The 20,464-nt window shown below is 41.2% G+C and overlaps 1 protein-coding gene across 3 annotated transcripts in view; it reads left to right on the forward strand.

The window, feature by feature from the left end:
• The window catches only part of ASTN2 (astrotactin 2), a 997,023-nt gene that overhangs the window by 433,118 nt on the left and 543,441 nt on the right, over positions 1-20,464 (forward strand). For 2 of the 3 annotated variants that reach the window (XM_023223654.2, XM_023223655.3), the window contains 3 exons: positions 4,513-4,597; positions 5,108-5,182; positions 5,951-6,088. In XM_023223654.2, the coding sequence (XP_023079422.1) occupies positions 4,513-4,597; positions 5,108-5,182; positions 5,951-6,088 (298 nt within the window). The remainder of the gene's footprint in view (positions 1-4,512; positions 4,598-5,107; positions 5,183-5,950; positions 6,089-20,464) is intronic. The other variant, XM_023223656.2, reaches the window with a different exon arrangement.

Here is a 20,464-nt window from a genome sequence, read left to right on the forward strand (position 1 = left end):
GAACTCAGCCTAAATTCATGGTAGTCATGATATATGTATGAATTCACTAATTCATTTATTCAATAAATGACTTGCCTACCCTTTATCATGCACTATACTAATTATTAGAATACAGGATGATTAAGAAAATGTTTTTGCCATCAAGAAATTCCCAGCTTAGTGGGGGAACAGGCAGGTAAAAATTATTGCCCTGTTCCATTGGCATAGGCATTACTACTGTGAAATAGATCCCTTCATCTATTTGGCATTTATTTACTGAATCCCTACTCTGTACCAGGCAATGCAGGAGGTGCTGAGATGCAGTAGTGAGCAAGGAAGGTACTAAAGTTATAGGGATAGGAAGTGTGGAAGTTCACAGTCAGCCCGGTTACATGCATCCCTGGAGAGCCGTTCTTTGATGGCCTTGCTGCTCTGGGTGTGCAGAAGCAGAGTTGAAGAAAGGACTCACCCAGGGAAGAGGTTAATTACCCTCAGCTCTGGCTGTCAGAGGCTTTGCATCTGACAAGAGGAAATGCCTGGTTGCAAATAGTAGAGATTTAGCTGAGCCAGCAAAATAGGAAACAAGAGTCAATAAAGCCAGTACCTATGGCATTGATGGAGATCTTGCTAGAGACCCAGGCTGCTGCTAAGAATGATTGCAGCTGAAACTAAAACAAACAGTATCCAGAAAGCAGAGGTTAGGGATTTGGAAAGGCAATGCAAACAGCTGACTCTTGGTGCTCAGAACTGATGTGTGATCTACTCCAACCTTCCATTTTACAGAAGGAGAAACTGAGGCCCCAAAAGGAGGTAATTTGTGCCTGTACATGTCTAATATGTAAGGAGTTAGGGGTGATAGTTTTGTCTAAATGTAAACATATATCAGAACCCAGTGGCCAGCTTGGAATTAAAGGGAAGGAAACACTTTTTTAAAATTCAACTTTTATTTATATAGGGGGTACATTTACGGGTTTGTTACATTCGTATGTTGCACCCATGTAGTGTGCATAGTACCCAGAAACTCACTTCTTCACCATCAACTAATTGTCACCTGAGCCACTAGCTTTATTCTTTACTATTTCAATTTGTTCTTACATCAGCTCTAGGAAATGGACATTGCTATCATCCCTATTCTTTAATGAGAAAGCTGAAACCAAAAAGGTGACTAAGGCCACACAACTAGGGAGAGAGCAAGAGGATGGGACCGTGTCCATCAGCTGCTAGCACTCGGGCTTTTCCGTCTGCGTACTTTCTGTTCTCCAGGCAGCCTCATGGGGGTCTCCAGGGTGAATGCCTCTTAATTGCAAAATATGTATTTGTTGTATAATGAGCATCAGTAACTAATGATCCATTGTGAGTCAGGGAAAACTTGCCTGGTAAGCACACAAGGAGGAAAGAAAAACATAGCAGCACCCTTTTTCTGAATAAATTTCTCAATCTCACCAGTATTTCCAAAACCGAGAGAAAGAGGAAAGAAGTGAACTGTGCTATTTCCTGCAGGTCACTGCAGGAGAGACAGGGCCCTCAGCCTTTGCCCTTTCCATAAAGAAGAAGGATCCTCCTTGCTGGCCCCTCCTCGCCCACCCCAGCCTGACTTCCTGCTCCTTTGCCAGAGGTAACCATTTTACCTCTGCCATTATGAATCATGAGGCCTGTGGCTTGTGGCAGATCATAAATCAGTCCTGGGAGTCTCGAGGACAAATCCCAGGACTTTTAATCTTTAATATTAGACGTGTTTAAAGTGGTGAATATTTCATGAAGGGACGGTTGCATTTTAACACATCATTAGTGAGTGACTCCTGCCCCTCCCCTCTTTGGTAAATTATTTTCATCCACATTCAAGGCTCTTAGCCTTTTCCTTCCATTCCCCTTACCTCTGGCAACAATCAGTTCATTAGGTAGCAGTACTTGCAGCACTTCCACTTGGTGGAAGACCCTAGGCGTGATGCTGCAGGGGAGGAGTACAGAAACCATTTTTAGCTGTGAGCAAGCCCTCCTTGTTTTCCCCATAAGCAGATAAGACGAAAAGGACCTGTCTTCTCTCTCTCCTTGTGTCTTTCAACAATCTCATTCTGAATATTTTGAATACTATCTCTGACCCATTCTTTACTTCATACTCTGTCTTACTACCAGTTTTTGTTCAGGCAGCATTCATGAGGCGCAGGCTATTTGTCAATAGGTGCTGGGGATACAAAGATTAAGCAGCAGTGTCATCTATAAAACAAGTTACAGTGTTTTTAAACACTCAGAATGCTTCATATAAGGTCAAATATATAACACTTACAGTTCTTCAGAGAGAACAGTAAGTTTACTTGATGAATACATACATTTCAAAATCCAGAGTTAAGGGTGATAGTTGTAGAACCCGTGTTACCCTAGTATTCTATTTACTACAATATTTTGTTTTAGTTGTATAAAGTTGAGAAAATCCTGATTCACAAAATATGTCGTTGCAAATAGCATGAGCTTGTTGGCACCTTGATTCATCCTCAGTATGCTTTTAGATGAAACAAAGATGACAGGAGATTATTTTTTTTCCCTGAAGCCTGCATAAAATAAGTTTATCTGGCAACTGATACTTTCTTCAGTATCCTAAATTCTGGCATGTGATATCTGAAAAAAAAAAAGTGTTTATTCTTGTTTTTATATTTTTAAAAATTTAAAAATGAAACTTTTAAGAAAAAGTAAAATATAAAATTTGCATAGTCCCCAAATCTCTGTGAAGTAATACATTTCCATGGACATGATTTGAAAACTTTTGGGTCCTATCTATCAGGATCACTGTAGGATCCAAGGGTGACAGGTTTATCTGTGTGTGTGTGTGTGTTTGTGTGTGTGTGTGTGTGTGAGAGAGAGACATACAGAGAGAGAGAGAAAATGTGATTACAAGAAGATGAGAAAGAAGACAAGCCAAACTCATTAACCTGGAAATTTACCAGAGCCATAACAGATAGTTGATTATTCATTCAACTCATATTGTTAAGCACCGACCCTATTCGAGGCAGTAGGCAAAGTCAGGGCGGTTCCTACCAGCATTTCCCAAGAAGTTTTCCATAGAATTATAATCCTGTGAGTCATTCCACCAACAAGGCTCCCAAAGGAAAATAAGTTGGTGAAAATCGTGTATGTATCACCCTGATGGATAATCACACTACACTGGCTTTAAGGAATGGGGTAGTATTACCCAAACACATTTTTAAATAGAATCTATTTTTGGTAAACCATCTTTAAGCATCCCACAAATATACCTTAGAGAAAAAAGCAGTAACTCATTAAGTCAAAAAATGTTTTTAGGCCAGTCACGGTGGCTCACACCTGTAATCCCAGCACTTTGGGAGGCTGAGGTGGGCAGATCACTCAGGAGCTCGAGATTAGCCTGGCTAACATGATGAAACCCCATCTCTACCTAAAATACAAAAATTAGCTGGGCATGGTGGTTCATGCCTGTAATCCCAGTTACTTGGGAAGCTGAGACAGGAGAATCACTTGAACCTGGGAGGAGGAGGTTTCAGTGAGCCGAGATCATGCCACTGCACTCCAGTCTGGGTGATGGAATGAGACTCTCGGTCTCAAAAAAAAAAACCAAAAAAAAAAAAGAAAGAAGAGAAAAAGAAATTCTGTACCTTAAGTATACAGTAGAGAATAAATGACAACAGGTGGGAGTAGGACAGAGAGATTCTGAAATCACTTCTAGGATTCTGGACTCTGAAGATATGCTAGGAAATGGGACATATGCTGGCCACTTGAAATGAACTTGGCCAGTGAGAGAATGTACTTAAGGCAGTGTGTAATGCTAGCAAGCATTCATGCAACCAAGCGTAAGCCATGGCCCGAAAAAAAAAATGATGGATGGATGGATGGATTCATGAATGAATGGATGGTAGGGAAAGAAATGAAAAAGAATGGCAAGAGAGAGGGAGAGGAGAAAAGAGGACAAGAGAAGAGATGGCAGTAGAGGGAAGGGGAGGAGGGGAAAAACAATTTTAAAATGAAAAACAACCCAAAATAAAACCAGGAGACTACAGACAGGATTTTTCTGAAGGGGGAGATCAAAGGTTTCTTGGAGATAGTGGCATTTAATTTGGGATTTATGGAAAGCGAAGACCTCTTCATTCAGATGGAGATAATTCAGTTTTCTGATTATACCTCTAGAGTAAATGCACTTTTTCATAATTTTAATATTTGAAAAGACGACCTCCATTTGTAGCCACCTGATCACTTCCTGTTTCCCTGTCTTAAGTTGTGAGCTCCTTCAGCAGCTGGATTACAACTTTGACCTCTGTATCTCCACTGCTGAGCTGAGCGCCTGTCAGAGTGTGGCCAGGACTTGTTGAAGGAATAAATGAGTGAATGCACAAAGGAATAAACTCTGTTAACCACAGTGGTCAATGGACCAGATTGCCTTCTTTCCATGTGCCTTTTCTAAAACTAAGCGGCTCACTTCATATAAGTCTTAGGAAAACAGGCAAACCAGAGAAACACCTATTTGGGGAGACTCTACTTCACAATAATTGTTTTTCTTTTCACTTACAGGAGAGTGCAGCTGCTATGAAGGCTATGCCCCTGACCCTGTTCACAGACACCTGTGTGTGCGCAGTGACTGGGGACAGAGTGAAGGGTGAGTGGCAAAGGGCTTCAGGTCCGGGACAGTGCAGGACCGAGTTTTACCTCCTCTGTTGTGTTACCAGAGGCCCCAAGCATCTCCACAAAGAGGACTCTTTCTCTGCAACAGTAGTGTTCCTGCAAAACCCAATGGGAAATGAATCCTACTTTCCCATGAAATCACATTTTAGTATTAAAGGTACATGATTGATGACTATTCTAGAGAACAAAGGCTGACATTTAAGTCACCCACCCAAACAAAGTAATCAATGAACACTTTCTTAAGTAGACTGACAAAGAAAAAGAATAACATGTTTAAACAGACTCCTAAATGGACATGTACACTTTATGAAAGTGCTGAATCCTTCTGTAAATTGAAGATATTCTTTTATAATATAAATAGTCTTGCCCAATAATTATTTCTGCAGAATGTGGTTGTTTGTAAAGCTACTCTAGAGCAGTGGCCACGTGCGAATCCTACCTGCCTCTGACTAATATCATCTCATCTCCCCTCTCCTTCCCGTAGACCTTGGCCCTACACGACACTCGAGAGGGGCTATGATCTGGTGACAGGGGAGCAAGCCCCTGAAAAGATTCTCAGGTGAGTTGGCTTTCTTGTTTGGGCATAATTCTGGGAAATGGAGAAAGGACTGATAGGAAGATGTGGTCATGAATCCTTAGACTATTGAGCCTGTGCTCTTCTGAGCTGCACTGAGTACAAAAGAACCCTCCCTGACACTAATGTACCATCATGGCCCAGGTTGCTATGGGAATTTAATTCCCATTTGTCTGGCAGCTAGACTTATAGACTCAGATACTTGAACTGGAGGAGACATTACTGATTATTAAGTCCAGTGGTTTAAAAATATTCTGTAACCATAGAACCTCTTCCCACCACCTCCACAAAATCTTGTGTAAAACTTCAATACACATGTAGAGAAAGACATACAGCAAATTAAGTGGCAGAACTGGAAATCAGATTTTAGTTCAAACTGATTCAAAGTCCGTGCTCTTAACCTTTGTGCCAGACTGTCCCTGCTGACATAGCAGTCTCGTGTGGAACTCCTGCTGTATGTCAGGACTGCTGGAAAATCAGAGCGGCAATGGTCCCTATCCTCATGGGGTCCACTAGTAAATCAGGAAAAGGAACTTAGTAACACAAAGCAGTTCATGAGCTAAATGTTTAACAGATTTGAGAAATGATCATCCAGGTCTGGAGAAAGTTGGCCAACATCATTCCTTAAATAATGCAGGGGACATGGGTGGAGAAGTAGGAAGTTGTCCTAGAAGGGATGGGAACAGGGGCCCCTTTTGTCTGTTTGCTCTCTGCTTCCCAGGGAGTTCCCCAATGGAAACTCTTACATTGCAGGTCTACTTTCAGCTTGGGCCAAGGCCTCTGGCTTCCTGTCAGCAAAAGCTTTGTGGTTCCGCCTGTGGAGCTGTCCATCAACCCCCTGGCCAGCTGCAAGACTGATGTACTCGTCACGGAAGACCCTGCAGACGTCAGGTAGGGAATTGTCTCCAGTTCTCTGCACAAGTACTTCTTAAAACCTTGGAAGTCCCCCTGTTGGAGTACCACAGGAACTCCTAAGGAATGTTCTTGCTGTTTAGTTGACGTAAAGAACACTGTCAAATATTCCATGCTCCCAAACTCTTAGATGTGACCTCCATCACTGTGGCTCAATGCCTTACATTTCAACACTATTGCTTTCCTTTTAGATTTATATTAAATATAAGAGAGGCTGATGCATTATCTAGCTCATCACGGGATCATTAATGATGTTATCTTTACTTAACAGTATGTTGAAGAGTCACAAAGGCAACAGTTTAGAAAATGGGATGCTTTCTGTTGTAGTCCATGAGATGTACTTTGGGTAATTTATGAATTTTAAATGTTCAGGCTAAAGGCCAGACGTGGTGGCTCACACCTCTAATCCCAGCACTTTGTGAGGCCAAGGCAGGTGGATCACCTGCGGTTAGGAGTTCGAGACCATCCTGGCCAACTTGGTGAAGCCTGGTCTCTACTAAAAATACAAAAATTAGCCTGATGTGATGGTGTGTGCCTATAATCCCAGCTACTTGGGAGGATGAGGCTGGAGAATTGCTTGAACCCTGGAGGCGGAGGTTGCAGTGAACTGACATCGAGCCACTGCACTCCAGCCTGGGGAACAGAGTGAGACTCCATCTCAAAAAAAAAAAAAAAAAAAATGTCCAATCTTTTGTTCTTAACTTATAAAAGCATGGAGACTACATTTCACTTTACATTATCCTACAGCTTGTAGCTAACTTCATTATAGACTTACTCTGCTGCGTACTAATTAGATGCTTACATATCATTCTACCCCATTATGGTGCACTTCTCAAGGTCAAGGAAAATAACTTATTTAGCTTTTTAATCCCTAGCCCCTAGTACATATTGGACATCTATTAAATGTTTATTGATTTAATTAAGTCTGTGATCTTAGATCTGATCTTAGCACTGTTCCGGAGCTTTCTAGCGGAGGGTTTATTTCTCCCAATTTGATTAGGGGAAACATTCTAGAAATTCTAATGTTACCAAGAATAGAGTAGTTTTACTTCTAAGACTGACTTGTACACAGCTTATTGGCTCATGAACTGGAATTATATCATGCCCCCCCTAACTACCAGTGACTGTTTTTCAACAGCTCCATAGTTGCCTTGGGTCATTCTAAATCACGATGCTATCAGTATTTCTATGGCATCTTGACAGAAAGCTCCTAGAACCCAACTCTCTTACTTTAAGACGTTTTTACTCTTACCTTGTCAGCTTTCACTGGGAGGGATGAACTTATCATGCTTTTTTAGGCTATTAGCATTTCCCAAAAGAGGATGTTTTAAAAAGAATAGATTTATAAAGAGATGGCACTTAGGATATGAAATAGTGATTACTAGGAACTAAAATAGCTTCACGTACACATTCACCTACTGATTCATTGATATTTACCATTGTTTTCATTTTTGATAGAATTAAAGTATCTGAGGTTTTAGTAAAGCATGTGCTAAGGTCTCTCTGCATTACATATTTTAAAGATAAAGCAAGGACCATCTGGTTTAAAAGACTATTCTTAAAGAGACACAGTTACTTTGTTAGAAATAGCTGAAAAGAAAGTCTTGACTAGCTTTCCTCAGAGTTCTGTCCTGTTGACATTGCATCCATGATTTCAGTGAAGATTCAGACGATGCAGCTCTCAGACTGGCTGATGGGAGCACATACTCTGGAGTTGGATAGGGCTGCTTTAGAATTCCATCTCTACCAAGTGTGAACTGTGTCATCATGGTGGCCAAGTTTAATTCTCTATGTTTTCATTTATTTGTCTGCAGAATGGGGATAATAACAGTGCCTTCCTCACAGAAGGTAATAATAATAATAATAGTTCATATCCATTGATCATTTTCTAAGTGTTGAATACTTCAATAGTATTATTACATTCTTACATCAGCTCCATGAGGTGGTGCTCATTTTTCAGATTCAAAAATAAATAAACAAACCTGAGGCATAGAGGTAATGCCTTCACTAGTAAGAGATGAAGCCACATTTCAATCCCTGACCTGCAATAGGGGATAAAAGATTGCAATCATCACCATTTGAGAGAATCTGCACTATGTAGATTCAGTTTTCCAAGCTGCACTAATAAACCTTGTTTGACATGACATTGCCCAGGCAAGCATATCATGGGCGTTTAGAGAATTAACAAGTTCCAGTCAGATGATATGTTAGAAATTTAATAAATAATAGATCATAATTATAGATAGCCAATAATACTGCCCTGGAATCACAACAGAGAGATTAGAGGAAAGACTACGTGGAGAAGCAGAGTCAAAGGGAAATGGAAGGTAAGCATTACGGTAGGATTGGAAAGGAAAGTTTGAACGTGCATTGCAAGTTGATTCTTTGATTTTTAATCTGTGATAAATTCTTGGACAATTATGAGATCTCACACTACAGTAGGGAGAACAACTTAGTAGTTAAATGTACAGACTGTGACTTACCAAGGCAGCTACATTTAAAATAACTAATGATAACAAATGTTAGGAAGGATATGGAACAACTGTGGCTTTCATATTTTTATAGTGAGAATATAAATAAGTATGACCACTATGTAAACCTGTGGAGTGGTATCTACTAAAGTTGGAGGTATATATCTCCTATATCTCCTATAGCCCATCAGTTTTACCCATAAGGGTATGTATAACAGAAATATGGAAATGTGTACCACAAGTAGGACTTACAAAAATATGAGTAGAAGCACTCATTTGTACTGCTAGAAAGCTAGAAAAAAAAAGTACAAATACCCGTCAGTGAAAAATTAGATAAATAAATTATGGAATAATAACACAATAGAATGCCTTTAACAATGAATATGAAAGAACACAGTAACCATATATAGCACCTTGGATGAATCTAACAAATATAATACATAATTTTGGAAACCAAACACAAAATAATATTAATATGTTTATATAAAAACAAAAACACTAGTTTTACTAATTAGTAGAAAACTAATTTATGATGTTAGAAGAAAGGATAGGGATTACTTCTGGGTGATGGAGAGGGTGGTGACATGGGGAAGTAGGAGTGGGCTTATGTGATGCTGATAATGTTTGATTGATTGTTATGGCTGGTGGTTACATGAGTGTTTTAACTCTGTGAAAATTCACTGAGCTTCACACTTTTCTCTGTGTATTCTATATTTTGATTAAACATAAAGTTTATTGTCCAAGGGCATAGGCTATGGAACTCAAGCAAATTGCCTGAGTGCAAATCTTAGCTCCATGACTTGCTTACTGCAGGAGCTTTTCTGGAGTTGTGTTTTCCCCTTGAGAATAATGGAAATAAAAATCTCATAGCATGTATGGAGTGATGAAGATTAAGTGATATATTACATGTAAAGCGGTGAGTTTGCTACGTGGTGAACTCTTTAGAAACGTTAATTATCATGCTTGTTATTGTAACATAGTGACTTTTGTTCTCTTTATCTTTTCATTACTTTCTCATGTTTTTGCTGAAAGGCTACATACAACCTATGGTGCATCTTAAAATCAATAGTTGCTCAGTATTGAGGATTCATATTAACCACTTTGTCATTGGGCTTTGGGGGAGACTTAAATGAGTCTATAAATTCCAGTTCAGTATGCTAGGTCTGTGGCTTTATGTACATGGACATGGTTATAGAATGAATGAAGCGTCACATGTGTGGTAAACATAGAGTGCCCTAGGGGACTGGAAAGGATTGGAAAAGAAAGATGTATCTGACTGAGGGAATTAGGCAAATATTTTCAAGAGAGAGAACATTGCCAATTAATCAAGAACTGTGGCTAAGCTTTGGCTTTGTGCAATCTAAGGTGAGGGGGAAGGCTTTCAAGTGTGAGGGGTTGAAGGGCAAAAAAAAACTCTCACCTGGACAGCTCCCATTCTCCAGCCTATCCTAGCAGGAAGCTGCTGGGAATGAGATTTTTAGCATTTGAGACACTAATGATGCCAGCTACAAAGGTGGAAGAGCGAATCTCTAGCTGAATTGCATACAGATATATTTTAATTCTGAAAAATTTTAGCTGGACCCCTCCTGTGTACCAGATACTGTGCCAGGTACCATAGGAATACAGAGTTGAATACAGTCCACCTCTGCTTTCAGGAGTTTCATGACATAGCATGGAGCATGAAACAAGAGACCGACTTGAGAGATGGAATAAAAGATGCTTGTGGAGGGAGAAGCATGAGAAACAACACTTATTACTGCATACTGGGCCTTCTTCACAATTTCACCTGGAGCAGGTTCTTCTTATAAGAGAAACTTGAGATTAGCTATTATAGTTGGAATAATAATCACCCACAAAGCCCAGTTTTGGAGCCCCTCAGTCATTTTTCTGTGATCTCAACTCAATGAAAATGAAATGGTGAAATACTGTTAATTCCTGAACAATGTTGAAAGAATAATGGGATATCAGAGTGTGAGCTGGCATGGCTCACTTGGTGACAGTTTTCACATTGACTTAGTTCTGAATAGAATTAGGAATATCTCCTTGCTCTTTTGGCCTTTGAATTCCAAGTACTGAGAATTTACTGAACACCTACCATATTTTAAACTAAGTAATAGAGATATAAAAAATAAGACAAAGATTTCAGTGCATTAAATGACTCAAAATTGCAAACAAAAAAATGTCATACTTTGTGACAGTTGAAGAAGATAGAGGGAAAGTTCAAGGCAGAGAAAAGACACAAAATCAGAGGTGGTCAAACTCACCTGGAGGTTGAAAGCAAGGACTCACAGCTTCTATGCCACATTTTGAAGTGTTAGCAAGAAGTCACTAGCTCACTGGTTTTCAAAGTGTATTCCCTGGACCAGTAGCATTAGCATGACCTAGAAACGTATTAGAAATTTAAATTCTCATATCTAGTATAGACTGATATTGATCCCCAAAGGTATCATCAGATCCTAACTCCTAGAACCTATAAATATTATGTGGTTTGGAAAAAGGGTCTTTGCAGATGTTACGCCGCATCTTATCATAAGTTGATTATTCTGAATTATCTGGACAGGTCCGAAACACCATAATGAGTGCCCTTAGAAGAAAGAAGCACAGTGAGATGTGACATGCACAGTAGAGAGGCAATTTGAAGATAGAGTTAGAGACCGAGTGAGGCAACCACAAGCCACAGAATGCCAGCTTCCGCCGGAAGCTGAAAGAGGCAAAGAAAAGATTGTTCCCCAGATACTCCAGAGGGAGGACCACCTTGCTGACACCTTGATTTTTGCCCAGGCATACTGATTTCAGATTTCTGGTTGTTTGAAGCCACCCCAGTTTGTGGTGATTTGTTGCAGCAGCCACAGAATCTATGTAATAATACACCTGCTAAATTAGGTATTTTGGAGGTGGGCCCAGAATTCTGGTTGAAGAAATCCTCAGGTGATTCTAATGCTCACTAAAGTTTGAGGACAAATGCACTCAGTAGCAAACAAGGAATGGATCACCTGGCTTAAGTAGCAAACAAAAGATATGAGGGCTTGAAAAGTCCAGAGTGCCAATGGCTTTTGGCATAGTAAGGTTTTTATGTTCTCAAATGTTGGGACTCACTATTCCTGTTTCTTTTTGTCCTTCATCTCTTTGTTTCTCTGGTACATTCTGTTTTTCTGATTTTCTTTTTCAGGCACACTCTTCACTGACCTCTCCAGGCTTACAACCACAATTAAGCATTGCCAAAGTAATGAGATGCCCCCTTTCCCAGTGGTTTATGCACAAGTCCTGGTACTGAGGAACAGCAATAATCGCACATCCTTACTTAGGTGGCACTGTTCCAAGTGCTTTACTGAAATAAGTTCATTTAATCTTCACTCATTATTAGCTCCATTTAATGCATGGGGAAACTTAGGCACAGAGAGCATTATGTACCTTGCCCAAGGTCACACAGCCAGTAAGTAATAGAACCAGGTTTTGAATCCTGAGAGTCTCTTGAGTCCATGTTCCTCATCTCTAAGCTATGATGCCTCTCTTTGGCCTATTTTGGGATCTTTGCCAATATCCCACATCAATCTCTCAAGAGACAAAGCGCTTCAAGTAGCCAGACCTGGGTCACCAATTTACCCTTGAAACCACAGTTGAATGAGGGGCACCTTAACCACCTGGATTGAGATCTCAGGTAGGATAGTTCCCCAGTGAAAAAGTGGGACAGGTAGAAAATAGATGTTGAATAAGAAAATCCCAGAGATGCTTTATTCATGAACAAGGCCCAGGGCCTTGAACTGGCAAAGTGTGGCATGCCTAAGAAGAAACTTTGTTTTTTTTTGGAGACACAGTCTTACTCTGTCACCCAGGCTGGAGTGCAGTGGTGCCATCTCAGCTCACTGCAACCTCCACTTCCCAAGCTCGAGCTATTCTCCTGCCTCACCCTCCACAGTAGCTGAGATTACAGGCACGCACCACCACGCCTGGCTAATTGTTGTACTTTTAGTAGAGGTGGGGCTTCACCATCTTCGCCAGGCTGGTTTCAAACTCCTGACCTCAAGTGATCTTCCCACCTCGGCCTTCCAAAGTGCTGGGATTCTAGGCGTGAGTCACCACGCCTGGCCAGGAGGAACTTCCATTTCAGTTTGGCTGCAGTGTAGTGCCAATGGATGCATGGCAGTTGATGAAGGGAGAGAAGGACAGCAGACAGAACATGCATGCTCTTTTCTCTTCTCTTTTCTCTCTTCTTTCAGCTGTTAACCACCTGGACTAGCAGAGTCAGCAATGACTCTAAGGGCACTTGAGGGTAGTGTATTCACTCACTGCTCTAGAGTCCCCAGCAGATGTTCCTCTGTGACTGCTCCAGACACCAGCACCCCTAGTCAGATATAGTGCATTCTGGAAACATGGGCCATGTATCTCCAGGTGCAATCCTCAACAAATGCACACCAGGTACTTCTCCATGTAATGAACATTGTGCTAGGCTCTAGAAGTAGAAAAACCAGAAAGAGGAGTAGTAGGAAAGAGTGTAGAATTAACTTGAGCCAAGTTTGTTCACCTCTTTGAGCCTCGATGTCAGAATCAGGAAGATGGAGATTAGTGTGTTTTTCTCATACGGTGGTTATTAGGATGACATAATGTGTGTAGTATTACTAGTACAGTATATTACATGTAACTGATGTTCAATGAATGAGAAGTTTTAGAAGTAGGAATTGTAGAATTATAGTACAGTTAAGGAAGCAACCATATGATGCAGTGTGGTCAGTGATTAAAAGATGTAGTTCATGGTACAGAGCAGTATAAAGAAGGGATGTGTGCCTCCTTTCTCTGGATCACATTGTGCATTGATGGCAAGGGCATTGATGGCAGAAGGGAGGGTCGGGGCGCAGGACATGTGCAGTAGGCAGGAGTCAGGGCCAGTCACTCGATGCATTGCATGGGGGCACTTGGCTTGCGAAGGATCCAGGCAGCAGCGTCTAGGGGGAAGGTCCTTGATACCAGTCTTACATCATTTGATATTCAGGATACCTCTCTCCTGTTGGAAGTGAGCGAAATTGACTTCTTGCCTTTGCAGCTCTGCAAGATTTCATTAATAACTGCATGTGTGTATATGTGTGCATGTGTGTGCATGCATTGTGGGCAACCTAGAAGTGTGCTTTCCTTTTCACTAGACATGTTGATAGAGGGGTGGCTTCTTCAGGTAGAATCTCAAGTCCATCATGCTTCCTCTAAACTTTTCCTTTTCTCACAGATTGCTCACACAAATGTGCCTTTCCCAAAGAGCAACAGAACTTTAATAGGGAACCCACTTACCTACTTGAAACACAGAAGAGGTATTGGGCCAAGTGAATAGCATGGACACTGGAGCCAAACTGCTTAGGCTCAAATCCCAGCTCCACCACTGACTAGCTGACCTTGGGTAAGATAAATTCTGAACCTCAGTTTCCTATAGGAAAGATAACTCACCCTCTATCTTTGAATGTTTTTTTGAGAATGGAATGAGAACACATTTAAACTTTTAGCCCCACAGTCATTAATAATAATCACTAACATTTATTGATCACTTGCTTGATGTCAATGTCTAAGTGCTCTACATGTTTTCATTCTGACTCCTCACAACAACTCAATGATGTAGTTATTGTTATTTACAGATGAGGAAACTGAGGCACAAAGACGTTAAGTCATTCATGCAAGGTCACATGGGTAGTATGTGGCAGAATCAGGATTTCAACTCAGGATGTTTTGTGAGCGCTCAGTAAATGCTGGCTGTTGCGAAAGAAGGGGCATTCTCTGTAAGATGGAGGAATAGGTTCATTGGACTTCATATCTTACTCTTTGTTGAGCATTTGGTCTATTAAATGTGAATGTTCTTTATGCAAGCAGGAGGTGAAATATTAAATGGGGAAGGGGAAGGACTGTGGGTAACTCACAGCTAGGTTCATGGAATATGGGCTTTAGCATTTTCCTGGTACCTCCACATCCCTCCTTTTTTTTTTTTTTAAGAGAAAATGAAGCCCCTCTGAGAAACATTACTATAAAGGCCCCCACGCTTCCTCGCAGGTGGATCTACCCTATGCCCTCCACTCTTTCCAGCCCCACTGCCTGTCATTCAGCCAGTGAGCCTGGAGACATATATATTTTTCCCCATTTTAGTTTAGCAATCAAAATAAAAGTGAAGTCTATTAGGATGAGTTTCTGCCCAGGCTCGGTAAATCTCTTCAAACATTGTTCAGCACCAAATTTCTGTAAGTCTTCGCCACTGGGGAGACTGTAGCACACACCAACTGTCAGCTCAGATAGAGGGCTCAAGACACAGCCTCTGCTAAGTGAAACTCAAATGGAGACTTTGGAATATAAATATTGAAGTGACCCAGGCTGGATAAAGGGGAACCAGTTAGCTAAGCTTCTATCTTACATGCAGGGGATGCTAAATTATTAAACTGTAATAAATGTAATAATAAATATTTGATGTTGAATTATAGAAAGCTTTGCAGATACAGTGAAACTGAGAAATGAGTTGTTATATCTGCATTAGAAGTTAAACATTTTTAAAAGGGGACTTCTGATGTTGAGACGGGTCTGCAGATCTTTAGATTAAAGAGAAAGACACCTGAAAGTATGATTTTTGGCATGTATACTGGGCTGGGGGTCAGGATACCTGGGTTTGAAGCCTGACCCCAAGCTGGAGACAGCGATCAGTAGCATTTTTGGGCAGAGGCCTCCTGCTCAGCTTCCTGTAAGTGATCCTTACAGTCATCTTCTGATATTGAAGCTATTTTTATCTCCCATTTCACAGATGAGGAAGCTGACATTATAAGGCCTTAGGCAGCACAGATGGTAAAGGGATGAATTGGAATTTGAACATAGACTTCTGACCTCAAGACCGCATCCATCCACCCATTCATCATTCCATGGCACCTCCCTCACTTCCTGCATGGAAGCCCTTTCTGCTCTGTATTCATCAGGATGGTTTGGGATTCAGGGGACAGAGACCCAATTCAAGTTAGCTTAATGATAACTGTATTGGAATGACATCATGGGAAGGGCAAGAGATCAGCTCAGCCACAGGAATGAAGAAGGTTGAGGGAGTTAGATGATATTAGGATTCTGTTTTTCCTCTCTGCATCATTCTGTGAGGGCTTCATTCTCTTCTATTGTATAACCACTTTCTTTCCATACTCCCTATCTTGTCATGATAGGGGTTGTGATACTCATGACTCCCCAAGCTCTTTGTGACTCTTACCACCAGGGAGAAACAGTTCTCTTCCCTGCGTCTCCTTTTGAAAAATCCTAGAGAAGTCTGTCACATGTTAGAAGTCCAACCCTGGCTTAGTCATCTATCATTAGGAGACAGGGTCACAATGTACAGATACAGTCATGGTAATAATTGAGAGGACTATGAACTGCAAATCTATTCCAACCCATGTCTTCAAAATTCTCCCTGGATTTTGAAGTTTATTCATCTAACAGGTTGCACTAAACCAAAGATGGCAGCCATTAACCAGCCTACATACCAACTCAGATACATGGTTAGGAGCTGCCTAAGATATGCTAGGAAGGTTTCTGAGACTACAAACAGACTCAGCTGGGAAAAGAGTCATGATGAACTCATTTGCCCACCTTCAGTGTTGGACGAGGAGTTGTAACAGAAAGGTCATGTGTTTGCCATCTCTGAACCTGATGGTATTTAGAAGTCCTCCCTATTTCCTATGTCACGACCTCATTGTGTTCCCCTACAAAATGAAGAGATAACTTTTGTTGCTGAGACATGAGAGAAACAACAGTCATGTGAATGGAGATGCTGAGGATGAATTTGAAATGGAACTGTCTTATCCACAAGTTTCCATCCATCTATGCTATCTCAGAGGATATATTTGGATAATCTTATCTTGGTGCCAATACATTTCCTGAAATAAATTTCTGGCTTGTAGCAAAGTAAAGGCATCCATGTAGGTGCTTCCTAGATACTGTCTGGCACTATCATTGTCACTTATATTAAAACGGAGCACTCTAAGCTGTAAACAAACTACCCACATCGTAGGGCCCTTGAATTGTGTCCTATAGTTTCAAAGTCTTGTTTAAACAATTATAAACTCACAGACTGGAAGGCACCTTCTGATGCATATCTTCTATCCTCTGCCATTGCATGGGCAGTCCTGAGTGATGGAATCTACCTTCTGCTGATAGACATCTCATTGCCTCCTGCTTCGTTGCCTGCCGTGGTCCCACAGTGTTTCCTGGAAAGCCTCACTTTGTCTCACTTAAACAGGTCATATTTTCAATTATGCAGACAGCAGCTCAGGGATAGTGATCAAGATAAGCTAAGATGAGAAATCATTCTGCCTTTTAAGGCCCACTCATTGCAGCTGAGTAGAACCATGTTTCCCTTAGTGTATCTCACTCTGCCCAATAGGCATCAACCACCTAGTAGACAACATACACACTCAAGCACACACACACACATGCACACACGCACACACCAGGGCAGTTTAGTCAGAAAGATGAGTTGGATATGGCAATGAATAATTAATTTATCTGTACCTTAGGTTTAACCCCTTTCCCTCTCACCAAACAAGGATACTAATATCAAAGATGATCCCAGCAAGAAATAGGTGGCATGCTCAAGCTTGGGGAGATTTGAAAGGGGGACTATAAACAAAATTGAGAGAAAGTTCCAGAAAAACAACAAGAGATCTGCAGTGCCCTGTGGTGAGTGTCTGGGTCAAGGTGAGGGTGAAGTTACAAAAATATGGAGAGGCCATGGAACTGTGGCCTTTAGTCAAGGGATACACACAGCTCATGGTGACTCTGCAGCAAAAGAGCCAGGAAAACAAATGTCCCAACTGTACCCAACCACTTCTTACCAAACCTCCTGCTGATGCTGCCATTTGCTGAACCCAGAGAGAAGCCAACTCTAAGAGCCCATCAAGGTCATCAAAGTCAGCCTCCTGAGCACAAGGCAGGAGAAGGATAAGCTGAGAGTGAGTTTGGAGGAGCAGATGGAGGAAAGTCCCAAGTTCTTTCATCCTACCTTCAAAATATACTCAAAAATGGTCGTGCCTCTCCATCGTCATGGACACTTTCTGACTCAGGACCTCGTACATAGTCTCACTGCTTTCAGTCCCCACCACACTCTGTGCACATCCCCAATCCAACCGCTGTACCACTTGGTCCACTTGGGCCATGGCTATTTCCTACTTAAAACCATTTAGAGCCCTCCTCCACCTTCAACTGCCTCAAAATAAAAATCCATACTGTTTCAGCCGTCATTCAATAGCACTTCACAATCTGGCCATCATACCCTCTGATCTCATCTCCCACCGTGTCCCCAGTTGCTAGTTCCTCAAAATGCTGTACACTTTCCATTTTCCTTGCCTTTTCCAGTACGCTCCCTCTGCCTAAAATAGCCCAACACTCACAGTCCCCGGTGTACCTAGCACACTACTCTTCATCCATCCCAGTCTTACAGAAGCATCACTTCCTCTGAGCATCCTTTTGAGAATGTGCCCTCCAGAATCATAGGCACCTCATTGGTATGTTCATGCTGCTAAAATATTTTTTCCAGATGTAAAGGTCAGGGCATTGCATTATATTGCACTGGAGTCAATTGTAGTTTAGTATCCCTTTCTGTCCTCACCTGGTAATCTATGTGTTTCTGGAGTTCATGGATTGAATCTTAACCACCATTGCATTCCGAGTTCTAAGCACAGTAAATGGCTCAGAGAGAGGATATAGAAAATTGCAATGACATTAATTTTATGTGGCTCTGTTGGTATGCTCACGAAGATGTTTTGATATTACTACTACTAAATTGCTTAACAAACACCTTTACACTATCTCCAAGTATCATTCAATCCTCTTACTTATAAGCACTCTACCATCAAAACAGCCCTATCCAAATTTCTTGCATCCCAGTGCCTATTGTATTATATTGTGACAACACACATTATCTCGCAGTGGTTCCAAATAACACTAGCACTTTGGGGTTAGTAGATGCAACAAAATTAAAAAGGAGGATTCCATAATTTAAAAGGTTTGAGAAACCCTATTATAAATGAAGTTGCTACATTGATTTCCTTGCTGGCAGTTTTCCCAGGGACGTTAATATGTGAACAAATGTCATAAATCTTTATGAAATGAAGTCTATTTCTACAATCTCTCCAACACTATTCAAGTAGGAGCAAGTTCAGGACCAGCATTCCTGAAGACATCAAGTAATACCAGATTAGTCCATCATGGCTTAGAGGCTACACAAGTTAAACCAAACATCAGAAAATGAGGGATTTGGTTCCTATGGGGTATCTTTCAAAGCACACACACATACTTTGGGAGTGGCAGAGGGAACCAGTCTCTCTTCTGTTGGCTTAGTCAGACTGGCCAACCTCTGAACTCCCTGTTTAATTTCCTTGACTCTGCAAAAGACATAGGGGTCCTCACTGGGGAGGCAGTGTGTAGATAGGATGCCCATGCTGGGGTATTCCAGAGAGAGAACAAGTCCCAGGTGAATAGAACTACAACATTTCCTAGAATTGACAGAGGAAGAAAAGTAAGTGAGACAGAGTAGTGAAGAAGCAGCACCCCTGCCAGCTGAAACCCTTTAGCCTAATGTATCCCATCAGCGGTACAGGCTGTGGTGCTAAATGTTCTGCCTCAAATCCCAGCTCTACCATTCCCTATGTGGGTAACAGTGGACAAGTTAACACCTCCCACTGCCTCATTCTCCATATGTGCAATATAGGAATAACTGTAGCTACCTTGTGCAAATGCTATTGAGAATCAAGTGAATTGATGCATGATGCATTTAGCATAAATATATTGGCTACTGTTGTTGTCATTATATTACAGTTATTGAGTCCAGATTTTGATCTGTTGTAGGAATCCTTCATTAGGATATTTTTAAACTCATGCCTTTGAGAAATGATTATGACTCTTGTTTTGTGCGTACTCTACTTGCCCTTCCTAAGGTTTTGCTTCCAATAAGTGTTCATTAAGTACACGATGATTGAGTCATTGGAGTGAGACTCAGAGATGCTTCCAAAAAGAATATGAGACTGATAGCAGTGTTTTTCACAATAGCTAAACGTGGAAGCAACTCAACTGTCCATCAACAGATTATCTAATGGAATATTATTCAGCCCTAAAAAGGGACGTTCTGACATATGCTACAACATAGATGAATCTTGAGGACACTATGCTAAGTGAAATAAACCAGGCACAAAAGGAGAAACACTGTATGATTCCAGTTATATGAGGTACTTAGAGTAGCCAAAATCTTAGAAACAGAAAGTAGAATAGTGGTTGCCAAGAGTTGGGGGAGGGGTAAATGGAGAGTTATTGTTTAATGGGTATAGAGTTTCATTTTGCAAGATGAAAAGACTTCTGGAGATAGACGGTGGTGATGACTGCACACCAATATAAATACACTAATACCACTAAACTATACCGTAAAAGTGATCAAGATAGTAAATTTTATGTTGTGTGTATTTACCAAAATAAAAATTGGTGGAAGGCTGGGTTGGGGGAAGAAATAAGAGAAAAAAGAATGGTTTTGGGGGAAGGGTGCATGACCATCCCTGCCAGTTCTAGCAAATTATGCCACACCTTAAAGGCATTCTAGATGCAGAGCCCCTGGAGCATACAGTATAGCTCCACAATACACCTCTCCCTCTCTCCTCCCCTTATAGCATCTTTCAGCCCTGCAGTCTCTTCCTAGGTATGGCCAGATTGAGTTAATTGTATTGAAATGGGGCAGCCTGGGGAGATTCATGACATGGATCTAGCTGGATTCACACACTGGACTTCACAAGTTCTGGGGGCTGAGTCAGCTGTGCAGGTCTCTGGTCCAGTGGGGTAAACATGGCATCTAGAAGGCATGGTTGGTCTGGTCTTTGGGAGGAAATTTTGGTTTCCTCTGAAAGCT

The sequence above is a fragment of the Piliocolobus tephrosceles genome, chromosome 14 (genome assembly GCF_002776525.5).
Source record: "Piliocolobus tephrosceles isolate RC106 chromosome 14, ASM277652v3, whole genome shotgun sequence".
NCBI classification, from domain to species: domain Eukaryota; kingdom Metazoa; phylum Chordata; class Mammalia; order Primates; family Cercopithecidae; genus Piliocolobus; species Piliocolobus tephrosceles.